We start from the raw sequence: 21,948 nt of genomic DNA, 5'->3' as shown, positions 1-21,948 counted from the left end.
GGGGGGGGGGGGGCTTTCTGCCTTTGTGTTTTGTTTTCCTCTGCCATGTTCAAGGTGCTATTGGTGGTCAAGTGAAAAACAACAGTCTAGATAGAGGTTTTGTTGTTTTTGAGTTCCTAAGCTCATCACTGGATAGAATAGTAACCTTATTGTGTTACTTTGCTGATAATGAACTGAAAGTAGCAAACCAAAGCGCTGTGCCGGGGGTAATAACAAGGTAGCAATGGAGAGACAGATGTAGCGTTTCTTCTTTTTTAAATCTCTTGGCCATCTCAGAATTCAAAGTAAAAATAACTCCAGCAGGAAGTTAACATTGTTTGATGCAGATAGGTTAATTTGTTTTAAAAAAGCAAATTAATGCATTTTTTCCGCTTCCCGGCCTTACTATCACAAGTCGGAGAAAGTTTTTATTTTTGTTGTTGAGTTTTTATTTTCTGTTTTACCAGAGTGAGGGTACTTTTTTCTCTTTCTTGGTTACTTTCTGAAACTCATAAGGAGTTCAGTCAAATGTTGGAAGCTGTTAGAGTTTCATTTTTGCTGTGTTTTCTTTTCCTCCAGAGCTGTCATGGTTTGCACTCGGATTGTCGGATTCCAGGAGTGCCCGTCTCTCAGCCCTGTTACTCATGCGTAGTATAACCCCACCACCCTTTCTGGAAAGCCTGCCAGGGTTAGGCTAACTAGCGGCACCTCTCTCTCCTACACGGGCACTTAGGCATACACTCCTGTAGAGTTTTCTCTGTATAGGGCTCATGCCTCTGCTTGGACATTTTAGGAGCTAAGTTCATGCTTTAGGAAAGCTTCTTCTGCGTTCCTTTTATCTCATGGTGGGATTTCGGTGTGCGCCTGATGGTTTAAGTGGAGGAAATGGTAAATGGAGGACAAGCCTTTGATCAGGGATGACTTAATGAATTTCTAGCCATGCCCCTATGCCACCAGCTACTATTTCCTTGTTGGTAACTGGCAATAATAAAGCCTGCAGTGGTTTCTAACAGCCAGGTTGTGAGACTCAGAGGAAGTGAAATGCGAGGATGTGATATGAATGAACGTAGGTTGCACAGTGTAAGGACCTTCTCAAAGGCGGAGGGTTGTTCACGATTCGGGCGCACAGCCGGCCTTTACTGAGCATCCTCAGTGGGTCGTGTAACCCTGGGTTCTGGGTTGCTAGTCAGGGGAACAAAGAATGGCCAGGGGGCAGGAGGGCTTCCTGGGTGCGGCAGCTCGCTGTTGCCGGGGCAGAGGGGGTGTGGGCTGCAGCCATTTGCTCCCCCTTGCTCCACTACGCAACCAGACTGTGAATAAGCCCAATTATTATTTGAGCACACTTTATTAACTCAGATGTTCATGTTTAGAGTATTATTCAGCAAAGAACAATCATCGAATCGTTTGACTTGGTTTGTAAACTCATAGAGGGCCTGGCGTGCTGGTGCCTGGCTGAGCGCGGGCAGTCTTTCTGTGTGTAAGTTGGAAAGTTGTAAATCACCCTGGAATCTAGGATTCTTTAAAAAATTAGTCGATTATACAAGCTGCATTCGGTATGAAACAATGAGTGAAAAGAAAATTTTTTATCTGAGAGTCTTTTAAGCCAATTAATATTTGATCTGTTTGCTTAAAAGTGAAACAAAGTTAACTTGTTAGAAGTCTAGAAAAAAGTTTTTAAAATAAATTCTGAGTTTTTATCTTATCTGTTCAAGAAGGGTTTTGAGTAGGCACCAGAATCCAAATGAAATGTGCTTTTGGAGCTCTGGGCCAATCAAAACAAAGGCAAGCAGAAAGGTAGCCTCCTAAAAGTTAAAAGTTCCGGTAACGATAAGTCCATAGTTTCAATTAAAGTGTCACTGACGCGTAACATGCTTGGGAGATAAAGTTCCGATGAAATATTCCACTGACTCCGTGTCGGTGGTTACAACTGCGTTCTTCAGAGTTTGCGAGTGTGTGTCTCTCTGAAAGCTACACCTGGCTGTCGCTTTTAGGGTGTTTCTGCCCTACCCCCCCCCCCGGGGGAGTTTGTGACCATTTTGTCCTGCTCCCAGCCCTGCCCTCAGAGTGGGCTTCTGGGTGAGGGGGGGGCTGCTTTATTCACTGGGGCCCTGGGAGGCTCTCAGCGCAGGTCTCCTGGGGGTGGCCGTCCCCCTGGAGCCGTCCTCCCTGGCTGGGCCGAGGGAGCGAGCACCTTGTGTTAGGATTAGGAGCCGGCCCTTTGAGCCCCTAACGCAAATGACCTGAAGCGTTAGTTACGATAAGAGGGATGCTGAAAAAAAGCAATTTGAGTGCCCAGATACCATGAACTGTATTTTAGGATTTGTTTTCTTTTTTCACCGAAGTTTTTCCCTTTCCAGTTTCACCTGGTTAATATGAGAGGGGCAGTGTGACTTCGGCAGTGTGACTGGGTGTTACAACTCGCTGGCTGGCAGGAGCGGAAGAAGGCCCCTTGCCTGGCGCGGGGACAAGGCACGGCTGTCAGCTCTGCCCGTTTCAGGTAATTTCTCTCCTTCGTTTAGATTAAATGTGCCTTCTGCTGCCTCTAGAACCTGACAGGTTGGGCTCCAAACCCTGGAATCCCCCAAAAACATGCCTGCGGTTTCTGGCTTAATTGCACCAACAAAAGACCTTAGTAGAAGCTTGTGGCCTCAGATGGAAAAAAGTACCGGTTTGCTTCCCTCACTTGACAGTGGGAACTGGCACAAGCAAATGCAGGGTGAAGTTTTTAGAAAGCATTCTCCTTTAAGTTCGAGGATTTCTTAGTTCACAAAAACAGCACCAGTGGACTCCCTTGGCGGTCAGTGCTGGGGAGCCCTCCCAGGCCCCCTAACTCTCCCCTCGAGGAGGGCCAGCGTCTCTTTAGTGGTGGGATCAGTGACCACGCGGTGGGGCCTCCATGCCACTGTCCCTGCCGCTTTCTGTTCGCCGTGGGTCAGGACTCCGGCCGCGCAGGGGTCAGGCAGAGAGTGCAGCCCGGGTGGACCCCTGTGCGCACTGCAGTGCCTGGGACAACGTGGCAGCTGACAGGCTCGACGTTTCCCCTGGTCTTTAAAGAGGCGGTGACAGGCTATGACAGGCAGCAGGCAGCAGCAGCAAAGCAGGGCTGTGGTCCCGGGTGGCGGTGTCCTTTCTGTGAGTGCCGCGTGCCCACCCGTTTTTCCGTGTCCGTGTGTTTGTTTTCAGTGTGGTCTCGACGGCCTCGGACAGCAAGCCACCCTGGGGACTGGTGGACTGGAGATCCGGCTGGGGGACCTTGGCTGCCACCCAAGCCTTGCACTGCCGGCCTCAGGGTCGGCCAGCGGAGCTGGCATCAGTGACCACAGTGCCAGGGTAGAAGACGACTGTCAGGGACGTGGGGCTGCGCCATGCCTGCCGCCTGAGCAGGGATGCCTACCGCCCGCGCAGGGATGCCCGCTGCCTGAGCTCCCCGTAGGCGAGATGGAGGAGGAGGCGCTGCCCTTCCCAGACTCTCCCTCTGAGAAGTGCTCTTGTCCCGGCTCCCTCGGGTCCAGCGATGACGAGGATGTGGAGGGGCTTCTGGCCTGTGAGGACCTGGAGCTGAACCCTTTCGATGGGCTGCCGTACTCATCCCGTTATTATAAACTTCTGAAGGAAAGAGAAGCCCTGCCCATATGGACGGAGAAGTACGCCTTCATGGAGCAACTGCTTCAAAACCAAGTCGTGATCATCTCCGGGGGCGCGAGGTGTGGCAAGAGCTCGCAGGTGAGTGGCCTCTGGGGGGACCACGTGCCTTAGGTACCTGAGCAATTACAGTACCCCCGCAGCGTTCTGTTTCAGTAATGATACCATCTGAGTCAAAAAGCAAGACAAACTAGACATTAGGTGACCTAATTTTACATATTGAAGCCGCTGAAGATCAGTTAATACTTACGTGGATGTTAACTGTGTGTAGTGAACTTTCGGAGGATAGCAGCAAAAAAACCATTTAAATCATCTCATTGTGTATATGATATTTTAAAGGATGCGATACATGTGTTTTGCCCACAACAGCTTCCAGGGTTTAACGGCCAGGTTTACGTGCCCAGCCGTCTGATATTCAAGATGTTTGGGTGTGTTTGTAGGTAAACCTCAGTGAGCTACAGAAATTCACAAGGAAATTCTTATTTTTCTGACTATGAGAAATAACCGAGTGGCCAGATGCGATCCAGGCCCAGAGCCACAGTTTGGGGTCTTATAAGGAGGACAGACCAGTGTAGATAGTTCATGGATATTTATTGTCTGGTTTGTTGTTGTTGCACTTGAACCTAAGGTTGTGATTTTAGTGAAGTACATATTTTACTCTTAAGTTGCAAAGCAAGCAGTATTTTTATGATGGAGTTTGTTTCTCAGTTCTGGTGATGTAAGACTTAGAACGGACCACGGAGGGGGTGTGACGGAAACCCCTCCCTTGGAAGAGTGTGAGGCCATGGCCCTGGGGGATTTGCTTATTCGCCTAATTAACACGGATGACCTTCTGAGCCGGAATCATTAGAACACTCTTCACTGTGCGTTGCAGCTCCCAGGCTGCGTATTCCTTCCGAGGCTTCCGTGTCGTAAACGTGACTTGGAGAGAGGAGGGGTGGACAGCGGGCGGCTTTTTCTTCACTCCTATTTGTAGTTGTCAACAGCAGGCGTTTATTATGATTTGCTGTTTGGCACGATGGGTCACTGTGAAAACGAATTATTCTGTTTTGTCGTAAGCATCCAGTGGTGAAAATTGAATGAGTATATTTGCCTGGTTTCTGTGAACAAATGCTAAGTTTAAAACATTAAAATTTTTATTTTGCGATAATTTTTCACTTACAAAAGTGCCCTGGCTGGTGTGGCTCAGTTGGTCAGAGTGCCGTCCATAAACCAGCAGGTGGCAGGTTCCGTTCCTGACCAGGGCGCATGCCTGGGCTGCGGGTTCAGTCCCCACCTGGGTGCTTACAAGAGGCAGCCAATCAGTGTTTTTCTCTCACCTCAGTGTTTCTTTCTCGTCCCCCCTCTAAAATCAATGAGCGAGTCCTCTCGGGTGGGCATGAAAACAAGTCGCAAAAGTAGTACAAAGCCTTGCCCTACACGGTTCACCCGGACACCCCAGATGCTGACACTGTATCACAAACACTTCACCCGTCTCTCCACACACACCAGCACACACGTGTGCACACACACACAGGTGAAGGTATGCACACACAGGAGTGCCAGCACACACGTGAACACGTGCACACACATGTTTTTATTCTGAGTCTTTTAAAAGTAAAATTGAGAGGACTTCCGCCAAGATGGAGGCATAGGTGGAAACACTGTGCCTTCTCCCACAACCAAGTTTGAATACAACAAAGGTTTGGAGAACTAGGACACACCCAAAGACTAGAAAACGGAATTATATGGGAGTCCGACAACTATGAACCATTCAACGGGACGGTAAGAGAGGCGGAGCCAGCAGCAGAGCTGGGTCGGGCAGGACAGATCCCCCGACCTAGGCCCGCAGGCAGCCCGGAACCAGTCGGGGTGCGGGACAGACTGACCGCGGTCGCACATTCGCGCACAGTGAGACGGACCACACAGGCCCCAGGGGGCGAACCCAGCGGTGGAGGGCTGACGGCAGTGGCACACTCGCGTGCAGTGGAATGAAACGCGTGGGCCTGGTGATGGTAGCAGGCGGCAGACGGGAAGCCATTTTCCCTCTTTGACCCCGCCACCACCTACAACGTCACAACCCAGCGACTGAGTTGCCCTGTTCTAGTGAACACTTTAGGGCTCTGATCCTGCTATGGAACAGGCACGAGCAGCCCAAAAGATGGTGCAAGAAGAACTCAAAGTCCCAGAGCCAATAACTCTAAGCGACCAAGAAATTGCCAGCCTCTCAGAAGCACAATTCAAGACACTATTTATCAGGATGCTCACAGAACTGGTAGATTATAGTCACAAATTAGAGGAACATAGTCACAAATTAGAGGAACATATGAAGGCTAAACTAATTGAAATGAAGGGAGATGCACAGGAAACCAATAGTGATGGAAAGGAAACTGGGACTCAAATCAATAGAATGGACCCGAAGGAAGAACAAAACATCCCACCAGAAAGGAATGAAGAAATGAGAATTCAAAAAAATGAGGAGAGGCTTAGGAACCTCCAGGACATCTTTAAACGTTCCAACATCCGGATTATAGGGGTACCAGAAGGGGGAAAGAAACAGCCACGAGTGGAACACTTATTTGAACAAATAATACAGGAGAACTTCCCCAGTCTGGCAAAGGAAATAGACTTCCAGGAAATCCAGGAAGCTCAGAGAGTCCCAAAGAAGTTGGACCCAAGAAGGAACACACCAAGGCACATCATAATTACATTAGCCAAGACTAAAATGAAGGAGAGAATCCTAGAAGCAGCAAGAGATAAGGGGACAGTCACCTACAAAGGAGTACCCATCAGACTGTCAGCGGATTTCTCAAAAGAGACCTTACAGGCAAGAAGGGGCTGGAAAGAAGTATTCCAAGTCATGAAATCCAAAGACCTACAGCCAAGATTGCTTTATCCAGCAAAACTTTCATTTAGAATGGAAGGACAGATAAAGTGCTTCTCAGATAAGGTCAAGTTCAAGGAGTTCATCATCACCAAGCCCTTATTATATGAAATGCTAAAGGGACTTATCTAAGAAAAAGAAGATGAAAAATATTAACAGTGAAAGGACAGCAAACACACAATTATTAACAACCACACCTAAAACAAAAGCAAACCAAGAGGACAACTAGATCAGGAGTGGAACCATAGAAATGAAGAACACATGGAGGGCTAGAAACAGGGGGGTGGGAGGGGGAGAAGGGGGAAGAAGGCACAGAAAATAGCATAGATGGTAGGTAGAAAATAGATAGGGGGGAGGGCGAAAATAGTGGGGGAAATATAGAATCTAAAGAACTTGAGACACGTGGTTATAAACTAAGGGGGGGAGAATGGTAGGGGAGGGAGTGTGCGGGTGGAGGGGAATGAAGGGGGGAAATAGAACAACTGTAATGGTATAATCAATAAAATATATTAAATAAATAAATAAAAGTAAAATTGAAGATACAATGCCCTTTGCCTCCGAAGGCTTTGAGTATTTACTGAAACTGTACACGGCCACGATGTAATTACCAACATCAGGAAGGTGATGCTGACATCTCATTATTATCTAATTCATACACATTCAAATTCCATTCGTTTCCCCACTAATGGCCCTCGTAATGAAAATAATATTTTTCTAGTCCACAATCCAGTCCACAGTTACATTGGTTTTAATTGTCATTTTTCTTTAATCACCTTTTGTCTGAAACAGCGCCTCAGTCTCTGCTGGTGCTGCGTGACCTTGACGTCTGTGCAGAGCACGGTTAGGTCAGTGTGAGTCGGCGGGATGTGTCCTGAGGCTCCCGCTGTGCGTGGCGAGCAGGACGGGCACAGCGGCTGTGGTAGCATCACAGCAGAGGCACAGGCTTTGTCCCGTGACCGGCAGTGTCACACTAGTTGACGTGCAGGGCCGTGACTCCCTTGTTCTTTGCTGTGAGGTCCCTGTCCCCCGTTATTTAAAAGTCCTGGGGAGATGCTTGGAGACTCTGAAGGGTTTCTCGCCCTCACCCTCCTGGGCGTGGCACCCTTGAATGCTCCTCACCTCTGGCATTCCGGCACTGGTGGCAGCTGAGCGGTGAGTGTCCCCTCTGACACTCCTCCTCCATTGGACATGAGGGCTCTCGTCTGAGCTGTTTCTCTTCTTCATTGGTATTCACTCGTGGAGGTCAGTGTGGGCTCATAAATCTGCATCTCATAGGGAACGAGTTGTCTGTTGCTCAGATCGCCCCAATGTGGCCAGCGGGAGCCCCTTCGGGATGACCTCTGTGTCTCTCTGAGATGTCCCATCATTCTTCGGACACCCCTTTGCTGTCGGGCCCAGGAACGCATCACTGCCTCGTGCAGCAGTTTCCCGCGTCTGGGCTTGGAAACGGCCGTGCTGACCAAGGAGCCCGATTCCTTTCGGTGGAGAATCGTATTTCGTAACCAAGGTCTGGGAATGCAGCACACCCATTGCCACTGGCCATCGTGGCTCCCAGGCCCTCTCAGGAGAGAGCGAGGAAATGACTGTGTGCACACGTGGCCGCCTTCCTGTCCCCGTGTCGCCCCGTCTCCCAACCTGTCTCTGTGACTCTGAGATCTTCGCTGTGTGTATTCCTTTCTCTCTGTTTCTTTCTTTCTTACTGTGTTCTTTCCAAACCATTTATCCCCCTCCAGCAGCCCCCATCCATACATTTCCGTGCTGTCTCTGTTTCTGTCATCCGTGCACGCCTTTCATGCCATGAGGTCACACGGTCACCTGACCCCGCTCAGCGCTGCTGGGCTTTCTCGGCCCTCCCCCGCCTGTGGCTTCCTTCTCTCCCCGTGGGGACCAGCCCCCAGTTCTCACATCGGCTTGTTCAGTCTGAGCATATCCATGGTGGGGTTTCAGAGTTGCTCCCCAACATGACTGCAGAAGTTTTTAAACATACACCCCTTGAGTTTTCTTTCAGAATTTGTGATCTCCGTGGGCAATGCTCACATGCAGGGGTGGGCAGAAGTGGGCTGACAACTGTCTTGGGAAACAGTCCAGCGATGAACAGACGGTAACACAGGAGTAAGCTGTGTGTTGGGTGGGCTCACGCCCACACCCACGTCTGCCCACCCTGCGCGTTATGCGCCGCGTCAACACCAGCGAGGGCCTCTCCTGCCGTCTTCAGCTTCCCGGTGGTTTCAGCAAGGCAAGCTGTCTTCTGCGAGGGCGCAGGCCAAAGGGGGCAGGGGTGGGGCATCCAACAGCACTGGAGGGAGGGGACGGGCCTGCTCTAACCTCGTGTACGTGGCGCAGGCACCCATCGCCATCTTCTCGTTCTGGAAACGACTCGGTTCCTTTAAGGAAAACTTCCAAGACCGTGCTCTTGCTCCTCAGAGTTTGACCCTTTCAGAGAAAAGCCTGTCTTCACCCCCCAGCCTCCCAAAGAGGGCGGCGTCTCTACGGGGGCAGATGGGACGAAGGCTGGTTGGAGCCGGCCAGGGCGGAGACGGGGGCTCTTCGTACCTGCAGAGCCTTTTCCACTGCCGCTTCAGGGCAGGTTCATGAAAGAGCCTGAAGGAGGGCGACATGTTTTTAGAGTTGGCTGTTTTGCTCACTTCTCCTCGCTGGCTTTCGTCCTGAAATTTCCCCCGAACGGGACGGTTGGCGAGGGGGATAAGCAGGTGTGACTGGATCTAACCTGAAGTCGGGAGCTGTGCAGAGGACCCCACCCGTGCCCCTGAGCCCGCCTGCCCCCGTCTCCTGCCGGCAGGCTCTACCTGCATTCATCCAGAGCCAGGCTCTGCAACATCCAGGACCTGTGACATTGAACTCGGAGGGGCGGGCTCCTCAGTGCTGTGCTCTATCGGTTCACGGTGGGGGTCACAGGGGGCTAGCTCCCCACACACTCTGTAGGAATGTTGGAGGGACCGCCACCGTGGGGGGCACTGGTGGGCAGAAAGGTCCCTTTCAGGTTTTGAACTCCAGGACTCAGGCACTGAAATGAGTGAGTGAGCGGGACGTGGCGCTGGCCATAGGCTCGCTGTCCAGAGGGGCAGTCGGGCATCCTGGACAGACTGGTGACCGCAGGAGGGGTGGGGCGCCTTTGGGATGCTGGTGTGCGGAATAGCAGCAGCCTGTGTCTCAGTGGCTCACTCAGAAATCCACTAGGTGAGGTGGATGGGAGTGTCCCTCGTGTGGGTGTCCTCTCCCACAGTGGCAGCGCTGAGACCCTCATGCCGCCGCCACCCTGTGGGCTCTGGCCTGGATGGGCCCTCCCAGGGTCCAGCAGCCCAGGCCCTGGGCCTGTCGCCTGCAGTTGGCCGTGGGGCAGCCCCGCTTTGCGCCCCGAGCGCCTGCAGCTCGTAGAACTCGAGTTACCGCCGCTGATAAGGCCTCCGTGTAGATTAGGCGCTGGTCTCCCGGGCACTCCTCCGAGCCTGCCACAGAGGCGGTTGGCTGGGATCCTGCTGCTCATTTTTCTGCCAGGGGACCAGAGCCAGGCTGCATGTTCCCGCAGCCCCCTCCTGGCCCACCCCGGCTTCGGGCTAGGCGGCCCCAGGGCCCAGGCCTGACACTCCTCACAGCCTGCAGTCCAGAGAACAGCGTGGAGAGCGGTGACTAGGGAAGGTGGGGAAGTTGTTAGGTGAGCTCAGAGTGAGGCGTTCGGAGCCGTGATTTCTAGTCGGGAGAGTTTCCAGACCAAATACACACCTACGGGGTGTGGCCCAAGTAACGCCCCTCTTTTATCACAACATCATGAGCACGTGATTATGTAACACAATATCACACGCAAGCACACCATAGGGCATCTTAGGCAAAATGTTCAAGTTAAAACTATAAATTATTACGCCCATATTATTAATCTACCAACCACACTCCAGCTGGTTTTACTCCTGCTGGCCCCTGAACTTTGGGTGTCTGTGGACAAAACTCTCAGATAGATGGCTTTGTAAGTAGGTTTATTTTTGCATGTGGTAAGACGGGGTTTCCTTTTTCCCCCACCAAATCGTACAACTTTTGCTAAGTACTAAGTGTGTGTGAGCCACCGCTGAAGCAGCCCAGAACTCCGCGTTTCTCCCTGGCCCCTAGAGAGGTGCATGTGCTGAAGCTCTCCTGGTCTCACGGGGCCAACTCAGAATGTTTCCCTCATGCTGGGCCTTATGGGGGGGAGTTCCTCCAGCGGGGGCTGTAGAGGGGAAAGGAGAGCCCAACAGGCATGCATTTCATCGGTGAGGAGCGTTAGGTGCCCTGGGGACACAGACACTGTCCCGTCGTGTCCCTGGAAGAGAGGAAATGCTCGCACTTCCCCGCATTTGCTGAATCACACTGATTTCCAGCCAGCGCTTTGAGCGGCCCGGGCAGCACACTGCAGCAGACCTCAGGTTGTGCAGCGAGATTGAGGTTTGCTGGCGCCGCAGATGGAAGTGGCGGGGGCAGGGGACTCCTCTGTGCTGCTCTTCGGGGCTGCTCTTCCGTGTGCACTTGCACTTGCACTTGCACTGCGAGTGTCCTTGTGCCGCTGTTACTGACAGGCGGTGCGCTGGGTGCAGCCGGCCCCGTTTCTCTGCAGTCACCTGGGACTCGTGCTCAGCTGTTGCCCCAGCCGTTGGCAGCTCTGCGAACACCCTGCATTAAGCACAACTCGTGTGGGTTCAGTCTGCCGCTGGTTATCTCAGCGATATTTAGAGGGGCCATCCCACTCTGAGTTGGTGTCTCTGCCTCAGACGGACTTGAAGTCATGTGCTCTCGGGGAGGAGGCTGCAGGGAAAGTGAAGACTGTGGGGCTGGCGTGGGCACTGCACTGCCAGGCCTCAGGGATGGCTGCACCATCGCAAACACACTGTGATGGTCTAATCTTCCAAAATCTGCTTACGGGAATAGACAGGAACACAGGAAACGCAGCCGGAAACCGCAGCCGGAAGCATGGGAACCCGGCCTGTACTGGCTGCGCCCCTGTAGAGCACACAGTCTGAAAGCAGCGGCCCTGGACCTTAGAGTGACAGCCAGCCCGAGTGCACACGGGCGTGCTAGTGAAACTGGACGGTCTGCTTCAGCGACAGTCCTTGCCACGCCAAGCAGAGGCCACAGTCCTCGCACTGTCCCCTGACGTGTCACTGGGTCAGAAAGAGTCATTACACTGTCGACTGCTGAGCTTCCGTGACCACCCTTGTGGGACGAGTCCTGGAAGTCCTTCGCAACCTGCGGGGAGTCACCCTCGATGACTTGGGTGACTCGGCGACTTGGGTCGGCCCGGCTGGGCCGGTTTCTCACTGGCTCCCAAGGCTCCTCTTGCATGAAAGGAGGGTGGGGCCCCCTGCCTTCCTCCCCAGGGCCACCTCTGCCTGTCTCGAGCTACAGCCCCTCCCGTTGGCTCCTGGCCAGCTTCTCAGTTGCTTCCAGGATAGCTACACCTTGATGTCCTCTGGTCAAGGTCAGGATGACCTTAACAATGACTGCTTTCCACTTTCTTGTTATTAATGACATCATTACCTTTGTATCTGAAGGTAGAAATCTTGGCATGTTTGTTTCTTCCTACACATCATGAGTCTGCTGGTGAGCTGCTCGTTCTTCCTGTGCTGTCAGGGCCGCTTGGGTTCGTTGTTTCTCTCCCTGCTAAGTCCCGAGCCCAAGCCTGTCTCTCCTTTCTTTTCAATGACCGTGCTGTCCTCACCCACACAGACATTCATCACTCGTGTGTCTCGTCCTCTGTGAAGCACTGGAGGCAGGTGGGAACCACGCCTGTGCCGTTCAGGCGTCCTCCAGTCTAGTGGGGAGACGAAGATTCAAACAAATGGCTTTAATACAGTTTTTCACAAGGACGATGTTTGAGGTCTTAGCTAGGGACCCCCATAGTAGATACTGACAAGAGGGGATCAAGTCAAAAACTGGGGGTTCGGCAGGAATAAAAAGTGACTTGTGGGGAACGAGGAAGGTGGAAGGTCTCGGGCGACTCCCAGGAGGTGGTCTGGTGACTGTGCAGTGGTCCAGGGCAGATCACACAGCGTCGAAGAACCTGAAACCATTTGAGGAGAGTGTGAGACGTCGGTGTGCTCATTGGACAAGCATGCACTGAGTCCTGGGTTATCTGGTGGCTCAGACAGAGGGGCCTCTGTTCTCCCCAGCGCCTGGTCCAGTGGGTGGGGGAGCACTGGGCAGCCCAGCGGGTGCAGGACGCGTGGTCCCCAGGGGCCTCCTGCCCGGAGGGTTGCAGCAGGCCTGGGAGAAGGTGCCCCAGGAACTCAGACTGCAGAGCAGTGCCCATCCATTCAACCCCTTTTACAGGGAAGGAAACTGAAGCTTCCTGCAGTCGTGACTTCCAGGTGACAGACTGGTGGCAAGCTGGGCCTAGAACCCCTGCCTGGGGCCCGGGGGCACCTCGCTGTTTCCCGTGTCAGACCTTGATTAGGTCCCAGGTGTCCTGAGCACAGGATCTTAAATGTCCACCCGTGAGAGGACGGAGGGCACCGATGCCTGTTACTGAGTAGGTGACAAGGCTGACACCTTGCTGCAAGTGCCGGAACTGCACCACACGTGCTGTCGGGAGCTGCAGGCCATGGAGGTCGTTCATTTAGCAGTTGCTTATGATTTCTGCTGAGTTATGTTTATTTTTCAAATTTCTGTGGGGATTCAAAGCTAGAAATTCCATGATGGGCCTGGCCTGGAAGATAGCAATATCAAGATAACTAAATATTAAAATTTAAATACTTTAAATCTATTAAAAACCACTCTTGGAATGATTAACCTAAAAGCACACGTAACAGAGCAGAAGGTGTTGACGGTGCGTTAGGACCGCAGCACGCGAGTGGACTCAGTAGTTCCTGCACGACTCAACTTAGTAAAACCAACCAATGGAAACTAACACACTGTCCATCAGAGAACTCGGAAAGTGAACGGCCTCAGGCAGCCTTGACACTGTCCCTGACCTGGGCGGGTTGGTTTTTCCCCCTTGGTGCTGGGATGACTGGTGCCGACCTTTTGCACCCTGTTAACACCAGGGGCATGTTGAGCGGGCTCATCTGATGGTTTTAGTGTATTTAGATTTAAATGTAAATGCTTCAATTCTGAGCCACCATCTCTCACCTGCATGCCATTTAACGTTCGCATTGCTTGAAACCCAGTAGCTGATACGACAAGCTGTGTTTTTGAAGGAGCCGTCTTGTAACAAGAAAGAAAATAACAATTTGTAAATAGACTCATCTTTTCAGAAACAGCTGAGGTTAAAAATACTCTCATTTTGCTTTTTGTGCTTATCTTCCTTTCTTTCATCTGGGAGTCAAGCTCTGAATTCCCTGCTGACTCCTTTTCATTCTTCCCTTTACTTCCCAGTAATAACTCGGCATAAACACAGGTGGTTCCGAGCTGCACTCACTAGGATGCGAGGCGGCCCACCTCGACTCCCGGGTGGAGAGAGCCCCGTTAAAGACCGGCCCGGCTTTGCCGCCTCCCTGGCTGCAGCTGACCGTGCCTCCCATTCCCTGTCGCAGGTTCCTCAGTGGTGTGCCGAGTACTGCCTCTCCGTCCACTACCAGCACGGGGGTGTGGTGTGCACCCAGGTGCACCAGCAGACCGCGGTCCAGCTGGCCCTGCGCGTGGCGGACGAGATGGACGTGAACATCGGCCACGAAGTTGGCTACGTGATCCCTTTCGAGACCTGCTGCGCCAGTGAGACGATCCTGAGGTGAGTCTGGGGTCCCCCCAGTGGTGCCCGATGACTGGCCCTCAGCACGGGTTTTACAGTCCCCGGCGTTCTGTGTGAGGAGCACCAGGAACGTGGTGACAGCTGGTCTGTTGCACCCTGTTTGTGCCCAGACCAGCCTCCGTGGGGACCCCCCCCCAAGGTGCTCGGGAGAGGCCACGGCTCCTTAGCTTGGCCCCCAAAGACCTTTGGTTGGTGCTTCCCCTCCCTCACGCAGGAGGGCCCCACACGGGTCATCCGTGTGCACACGGGCCTTGGCACACACGCCATTTCCTCTGCTGGGTAGGCTTCCCCGATGACATCAGACCTCATCGCGGCACTTTAGACCCGTGTTTTCACACTGTGCTCTTCCAAGTCGTGCCGGTTCCGGTAAGCCTTCTCAGTAGGCACCATGTGTGGGGGGACAGGGACCTCCTTCTCTGAGCACTTTCTTGTCTGGCTTCGTTGTGAGGTTTCCTTTGCACAATTGGGCTTTAAGAGCTTTACACACAGAAGAAACAAGAAAAAGAAAAGAGCCCTGGCTGGTGTGGCTCAGTGGGTTGAGTGCTGGCCTGTGAACCAAAGGGTGGCTGGTTCAATTCCCAGTTGGGCACGTGCCTGGGTTTTGGGCGAGGTCCCCAGTAGGGGGCGCATGAGAGGCAACCACACAGTGATGTTTCTCTCTCTTTCTCCCTCCCTTCCCCTCTCTAAAAAAATGAAAATAAATAAAATCTTTAAAAGGAAAACTGGGGGAGATCACTGCCCTGAGCCAGTGTTTCCCAAGCAGCTTTACATCAGCCCACAGAGAAAGCGGGGGTGTCTTAGAGAACTCAAGGGCACGGTCACAGCTGCGTGTGGCCACAGATGACCACGCCCAGGACTTTGCCGCCCTGGCAGTCCCCGCCCGCTCCCAGAACTGGGAGACAGGCGTGTCAGGAGCAGTGCGTCTCCATCTGCGTGGCACAGGAGCACGCTGTGGCACCCCGCCGAGGAAGCTCCACTTTAGTGTGACAGCGGTGGCGGAGTGCAGGTGAGCAGGACAGTGGAGGGCAGCGCAGCACAGGGCAGCGCAGCAGAGCCCGGTGTACTGGAGCGGAGCACTGGAAACCTTTGGAACGGACTCCCGGACGTAGTCGCTTCTAAAATGAGATGTTAACGTGTTTTTACCATAACTGGCACGATCCCACATGTGTATAAAGTCACTTGCCAGGAAGCCCTGGAGACCAGTAGTTGTGGGGAGGCCAAGTAGCTTCATCTGCGCAGGACAAGGACACAGCTCACCTGTAAAAAGACATCTGCGTGGGCTGGGACTCCCCGTTCGCAGGTGGTTCTGCAGCGAGCCCCTGCCCCCACCCAGGCATTCCGTGTGAGCCAAAGGACGGACTGCGTCCCTGCTAAGCCCGTCTAGTCCTCCCCAGCGCACAGAGTCCCTTCCAGCTACAGAAGAGGGCGTTCGGGCACAGTGGGGCTGACACGGGTGCACTGGGAAGGCGGGTGGGCTGGTGAGTCCAGCAGCTTTAATTCGGGCACGCCCCCCTCCGTCGGTACTGAAGTCCGGACCCGTTTGCACAGCGCACAAGCCTCCTCAGCTTGCAGGGCACGTTCCTCCCTGTGAGTCAGTGCCTGGCAAGTTTTGCGGAGGCGGAAGTAGAGGTTTAATTTTGAACAGTAAAGAAGCACCATAGGTTAAAATAATTTGTTTTTAGACAAGAGGCAGTAGTAACTGACCTCATTATAGCACACTAATTAACATCGGCTGAAGATGAGCACAAAAGCTGTTTCAGACACATCGCTCTTTGCATCTTGCACGAAGCGTAATGCAGGATTCGGTGCACATCTCTTTACGCTGGAGAGAAGGGATAGTCAGTCTGTCCCTGCGAGTTGGTGAGACACAGGATGAGAACACACACGAAAAGAAAGGCAGTGGCAGACGCCTCGGTCTCTTGTATTGCTGAGAGGGAGAGCTTGGACTTGGTCGCCTCATCAGGGGACCGAGGAAGCGGTCTCTGTCACAGAGGAAGCAGTTGCACAGCTGTCAGTCTGGGTTCTCTCCCAGGCGCAGTGACTCGGGGTGGGGAGGGGGCGCCTGACCCTTCCAAACTGCGGTCTCCTTCTCCATTGCGTGGGACAGGAAGCCCACCGGGATGATGCGCTCTGAAGGCGAAATGAGGAGCGCCACCCAGCACAGAGCCCAGTACACGCTTGGGGCTCAGCTCACGTTCATGGCCTTCCTTCTGTTTCTCTCTGGAAAGGGGTGGATTGAGGCCCGGGCCAGGGCCCCCAGTCCATGCCCAGCTTCGATGACCTGCCACAGTGAAGGCACAGAGCAGCCAGCGGAGGGGGACAGGTGCACAGGTGACTGATGTATTCTCTCCCGGCGGTGTCAGGCCGGACACGGTTGTTCCCCAGCTGCAAGTTGGGAGAGCGCGCGTGTACAGCCCCACCGGGAATGCTGACGAGAGACCCCCTGCAAGGGGGGCTGGTTACTGGGGGTGGTCACACAGGCGGGCACCTTTGTGTCCTGTGTCCCAACGCTCTAGCTCTCAAAGGAAGGCCAGGCGGGCCACGTTGTTGGTACAGAGAGGAAACACCAGAAGCCGCCTTGATGGGTCCTGCGCCTGGGGCGAACCCCCCCACCAAATCCCAGTTCCCAAATGCCGGTTGGGCCAGCCTTGCAGGCCTGACATGTACACAGATACCTTAAATGGGCAGACAACTTACAGCATTGGTTTTTTCAAGGACTCCATATGTACACATGTAAGCGGTGTCACATGTTCATGTGGTGTTGGATGGCCAAAAATAAGAAGTTATTCTTAGTGATAAATAACAATTTTAAAAAATGTAATCCCAAAACTCCTAGACAATTTTATTAACATCACTGGCCCATTTGCAAGCCACCCTTGAATAGGTGATTATGTTTTTCATGCTTTTGATTGGTCATCGTTTGGGCAACATTTCAAACTTTTGCCACTAATGTGTTGGTGACACCTTTTCCCACAATGTCACCAAACGAAGTCACCGTGGGCTCGCGGGGCATGAGCCCGAGCCAGAGTGATCATCCTTGTCTCCCTCCTTGGACAGTGTCCACTTCAGCTCAGCACCCTCCCACTGCCGGGAGATGGGAGTTGCTTCCCTGCCGAAGATGTCTTGTGACCGGCTTGGCTTTAGAAGCTCAGAGTAAAGGGTGACTGTAGTTCTCATTAGAGTGCCCGTGATAAACACCGAGGCAGAGGTCTGTAACCCAGGACTCAGAAGGGGTCTCTAGGGATCGCTTTATAAGCTTTAAAACTTGCTTATGTGTGTTTTGCAGTTTTGCAGGTCTGCTGGTTTTGTCAGCCTCGGAATCTTGGCCCAGTAAAGACGGGACTCGTGGTTCAGAGGAAGGGGTAGAGGAAGGGCAGGTCTGGTGGGTGTCTGGTGTGATTTCCCACACGCATGTTCCAACTCGAGCGTTTCTTCCGTGCAGGTACTGTACTGATGACATGTTGCAGAGAGAAATGATGTCCAACCCCTTTCTGAGCAGCTATGGGGTCGTCATCTTAGACGACGTGCACGAAAGAAGCATTGCGACCGACGTGTTACTTGCACTGCTCAAAGACGTGTTGCTAGCCAGACCAGAGCTGAAGCTCATCATTAACGCCTCGCCTCCCCTGGTCAGCAAACTCAGTTCCTACTACGGAAGCGGCGTGCCCGTGGTGGAGGTGGCGAGTGAGCACCCTGTGGAGGTCGTGCACCTCGGTGGGGCTCAGAGGGAGGCTCTGGAGGCTGTTGTACGCCTGATCTGTGAACTCCACCGGTCCGGCGAGAAGGGTGACATTGCAGTCTTTCTGGCCTGTGAGCAGGTGAGTGATATTCTAACCCAACAGTGATAAGGTTACTTACTGGAAACCTTTTAACCTTGTAGGGACGCTTTTCATGAACTGTTAGTATTTGGTTCCACCACACCTCCATTTTGCACTTCAGAGGAAACACAGGTAGATACACCTGAGCTGAAAGGGCAGCGTTTCCCAGTCACATGCTGCCCTGAAAACGGAGAGCCGGCAAGGCCACAGTTAGGATCCTGGGTCCCCTTCTCCTGCTCAGGGCCACTGTGGCTGCCCCAGGGCAAGCTGGTGCTGGCCCTGCCTGCCGTGACTCACCGTGGCCGAGCAGACACACTCGGACACACGCTGACATGTGCCACACCCCTGGCCACCTCTGCCGTGTCCGGGAGAACTTGGTGCAGTGAGGAATGTGACCTACGTACGTGGCACTGAGTCAATGAACAAACAAGTCCTGCAAGTGTCCCTACAAGAGTCAGGGGAGGGGTGTGCACACAGGGTCATTTCTGGCCTGCCCAGGAGGCCGTCCCCAGACACCGGGTCTCCTTTTCTTAAGAAAGATGGAGAAACATTTGAACTTGTATTCTTGAAAATGTCTTTTCAAGAAAACAGCTGGGAATGTGTAACCAAGCCTCTGGGCTTTCACACCACCAGGCGCTTGCTGGGGACGCAGGCTTTCTGTTGCAGCCCCCGCCCCCATCAGAGGCTTCCATCGTCTCCAGAATGGGGCCTTCACCTTACTGAACGATCTCCTGGTCTTTCCCTCTGCTGGTCATCTCACCCAGAGAGGGGAGCACTGGTTTTTAGACCCCGACCCAGACAGAGGGTGACTCTAGTGACTGAGCAGAAACCCGCAAAGACCCTGTCCGACGCCGGTGGGGCCACCAGCTGGACAGAGAGGGCCGAGGGCCCGGCTCTCTGCCAGGCTCCTCCCAAGTGGCCACCCGCTACCAGCAGCACCAGCAGGGCTCTCGTTCTACTGCACACGCAGCGTGCTGAGGACGGCGGCCCCTCCCGGCCCTGGGGCACTAGACAGCTTTCTCACTTCTCCGGTTTTGCCTGTGTCCGTAAAGACGGCCAGTCAGCATCAAATACCCAGTAACTAGAGCATGTTCATCAGCCTCCATGAGTAGACCGTTCAGTTTCACAATTAATAAATCCAGGATTTACTCTGTCACCGAGTCCTGGCCGTGCATGGTTCGGGATATCCCAGGAAGCCCTGTCATCCAGCGATCAGGAGGCAAAGCAGTGACAGGCGGTCGGTGCAGCCGACGCCCAAGGGAGGAAGGCGCAGTTACAGGCCTGATGCTGGAGAGCTGGGGTCCCTGGGGGGGGGTGGAGGGTGGTGAGCGGAACTGTGGTGGATGAATAGTCAGCTTTGAAGTCAGAGAAAGCAAAATGGATATTTGAAAAGTCAGTCCTGCAACAGAATCAGGGGTAGTGTGGATGGTCTTAGAGCATTAGATTCTAAGTTTAATGTGAGCTCTAATTAATGGCATAGTGACTTTCAAATGTCAAACTTTTAAGGAGATGCATTTTGACTGAGGATGGTGATAAAAGTGACAAAATCACGGGGTTTAGGAAGTGAGAGAACATCAAGGTCAGGCCAGAAAGGCGTTTCCTGTTGAGAAACCATCGGTCTTGTAGAGTCTTCGAACCTCAGAGGTGAGAGCCGAGCGAAGGCCATGGGCAGACTTTGTAGCTCTGCGTCCCTGGGGTTGAGGACGCTCAGCCCTGCCCTGAGGGCGAGTGTTCCCAGCCTCGCGGCTTACAGGGACCCCCACCACCCTTTCAGCTTATCTTCTATGGAAACCAGTTTCGTCCTCACAGCTCAGCCCCAAATTCTGTGGCTGTTCCCTGGCTTTCTCTTCGGCGCCTGCCCCCGAAGAAGCTGAGCAGTTTGGTGTCCCAGTGGAGCGTCCGTCTTCTCCCCACGTGCGTCAGGATGGCCACTGCGACACTCCTCTCCCGTGGTCTCGAATCTCTCTTGAGAAAAATCGTCTTGCTCTGAAATCCGAGTTAACAGCTGTTGGCCATTGGTCTCCATCCTGTTGGAAGCTTTCTTGATTTCTATATAAAACTTTAAAATCTGTCATAGCAGTTTAGTGCCATGTGAAAACAAGTGCAAGCCGCGGAAGAGAAACGTGCCGACTGTCCTTTTAGGGCACGCTCTCTCACTGCTCGCTGAGCACCCTGCTGGGAGGCGACGCCCCCACCCGTGGGGTCGCCTGCTGTCCTGTGTCTTGGCACTCGGTTAAGCCTGAGAGCCCTGGGCGTTTGCAGCCTGTTCCTTATCCCTTCACTGTCTTCTAACCTGGAAAACAAGCAGACACATTAAACAGAGAGCGGAAGCCCAGACCGACGGCAATGCCTGTTCAGATCCCGTGCAGCTGAAGCCGCCCGGACACAGTGCCGCTGCGGTCCTCCCCCAAAGGGCTCTGTCTCACTGCAGGCCTTTCACGGGGCCCAGCAGCGTCCTGCCCTGTGCACTGCTGTTTTCCAGCTTTGCGGGTAATTGTAGGAAAGTCCCACAGGGGTAAATGCACTGTACACATTGAGTGAAGAAACGAACCATCTAAAGCACAGAGTGCATATTTGAAGCCTATTTTTCAAATGGGAAGGTGCTGACCTCGAAGTCCTGTGTATCAGCTGAGCGTGAGGAGTCTGCACCCAACACCTGCTTCTGTTTCTGCTTTTTCCTCTGACAGGTTCTTTTATTTGTTCTTTGTGCCCATTTGGAACAACTGCAACGTTCGAACCCACCTAGGACTAGAAGTTTCAGCAACCAGACGCAAATAAGAAACAGGTGGCCCCCGTGATGTTTTAAACAGCTCTCAGAGACTAAGAGCTGCGCTGCCTAACGATTTGAAGGCCCCTTTGGGTCGGACATTGCCTGGGGTGGTGCTGGAGTTGAACTCCCTTTCCGACTCCAGGTCATCACTGAGGGTGAGGGAGGCCCCGCAGGGGCGCGCTCGAGGCCATCCCAGGGCAGCAGGCGTGCGTGTCCAGGAAAGCCTCGCAGCAGCCGGCCACTGGGAAACGCAGCCCGAATGCTGTTCTCTTCCTTGTGGTTTCTAAGCAACCCTCACGTAAAATTATGACGTGATTGGACTACAGAAATGGAGACGGTTTTGTTCTGATTATTCCATTTGACAAGTTGTCATCCATTATGACCAACGGTCGTGCTGTTTTCTTGGGGAAAGTCTGCCCGGTGTAAACCACCGCGTGCTGCCCAGAGCAGACCGGCCCTGGGTGCCTGCTCGGTTGGAGCTTCCCAAGGGCGCGGCCAAGGCCCGAGCACCTGTGACACCTGGCTACTCTTCTAGGCAGACCTGTCTTCCTGCAGAACCCTTGGTTAACTTGATCCGCTCCCCAAACGGTACAGAGGGAAGAGGTGAGCTCAGTGCTGCGAGACCGAGTCAGTTTTGGTGACTCACAGTCATGGAAGTCATTCTTACAGGGATTTTTAGTGAAATCTAATGCATCTAATGAAATGAGGTTCTTTCCATGCTGCTCGTTAGTGAGCCCTTAAGAAGGCAGACACTTTGGAAATAAAAGGTATAAGAATTATATTACATCTTTTTTTACATGAGGCTCTAGAAACCTAGTGATCAGAGAAATAGAAAAATACTACGTAAGTGCCTTTTGAGCTTTTTGCACATGCCTTATGTGTAGCTTTCGGGAAATAATCCACTGTTTCCAGGCCTGTTTGGTGGTGGAGCACTTCCCAGGGGCATTTCTAAGGCCCGACTCTCGCGGACGAGCCCAGCGCAGGCCTCCCTCCCGCCCGCCTCACTGCGTCCCTGCTGTTCAGACGTGCCGGCAGGGCCCAGCCTGCGCTGGGCTGTGTGTGTGTAGATGCGGCAGTCGTCGGAGCCTAGAGAATGGTTTGTAATTCGCGGTTCTGCCACCAGGAGGCACCGTGCCCGTCATCCCTG

General features: G+C 53.2%; 1 protein-coding gene across 3 annotated transcripts in view; it reads left to right on the top strand.

Moving 5' to 3' along the window:
- DHX32 (DEAH-box helicase 32 (putative)) overlaps positions 1–21,948 on the top strand; it is a 35,853-nt gene that overhangs the window by 2,147 nt on the left and 11,758 nt on the right. Inside the window, exons 2-5 of one of the 3 annotated variants that reach the window (XM_037051171.1) lie at positions 2,337–2,476; positions 3,163–3,702; positions 13,999–14,192; positions 17,656–18,031. In XM_037051171.1, the coding sequence (XP_036907066.1) occupies positions 3,418–3,702; positions 13,999–14,192; positions 17,656–18,031 (855 nt within the window). In that variant the 5' untranslated portion in view covers positions 2,337–2,476; positions 3,163–3,417. Of the gene's footprint in view, positions 1–2,336; positions 2,477–3,156; positions 3,703–13,998; positions 14,193–17,655; positions 18,032–21,948 lie in introns of those variants that run through there. The other 2 variants (XM_037051174.1, XM_037051173.1) reach the window with 2 other exon arrangements.

Source organism: Sturnira hondurensis, unplaced genomic scaffold, assembly GCF_014824575.4.
Source record: "Sturnira hondurensis isolate 20B ecotype Veracruz unplaced genomic scaffold, ASM1482457v3 Scaffold0007208, whole genome shotgun sequence".
NCBI classification, from domain to species: Eukaryota; Metazoa; Chordata; class Mammalia; order Chiroptera; family Phyllostomidae; genus Sturnira; species Sturnira hondurensis.
This window is presented reverse-complemented; position numbering and strand designations above follow the sequence as displayed.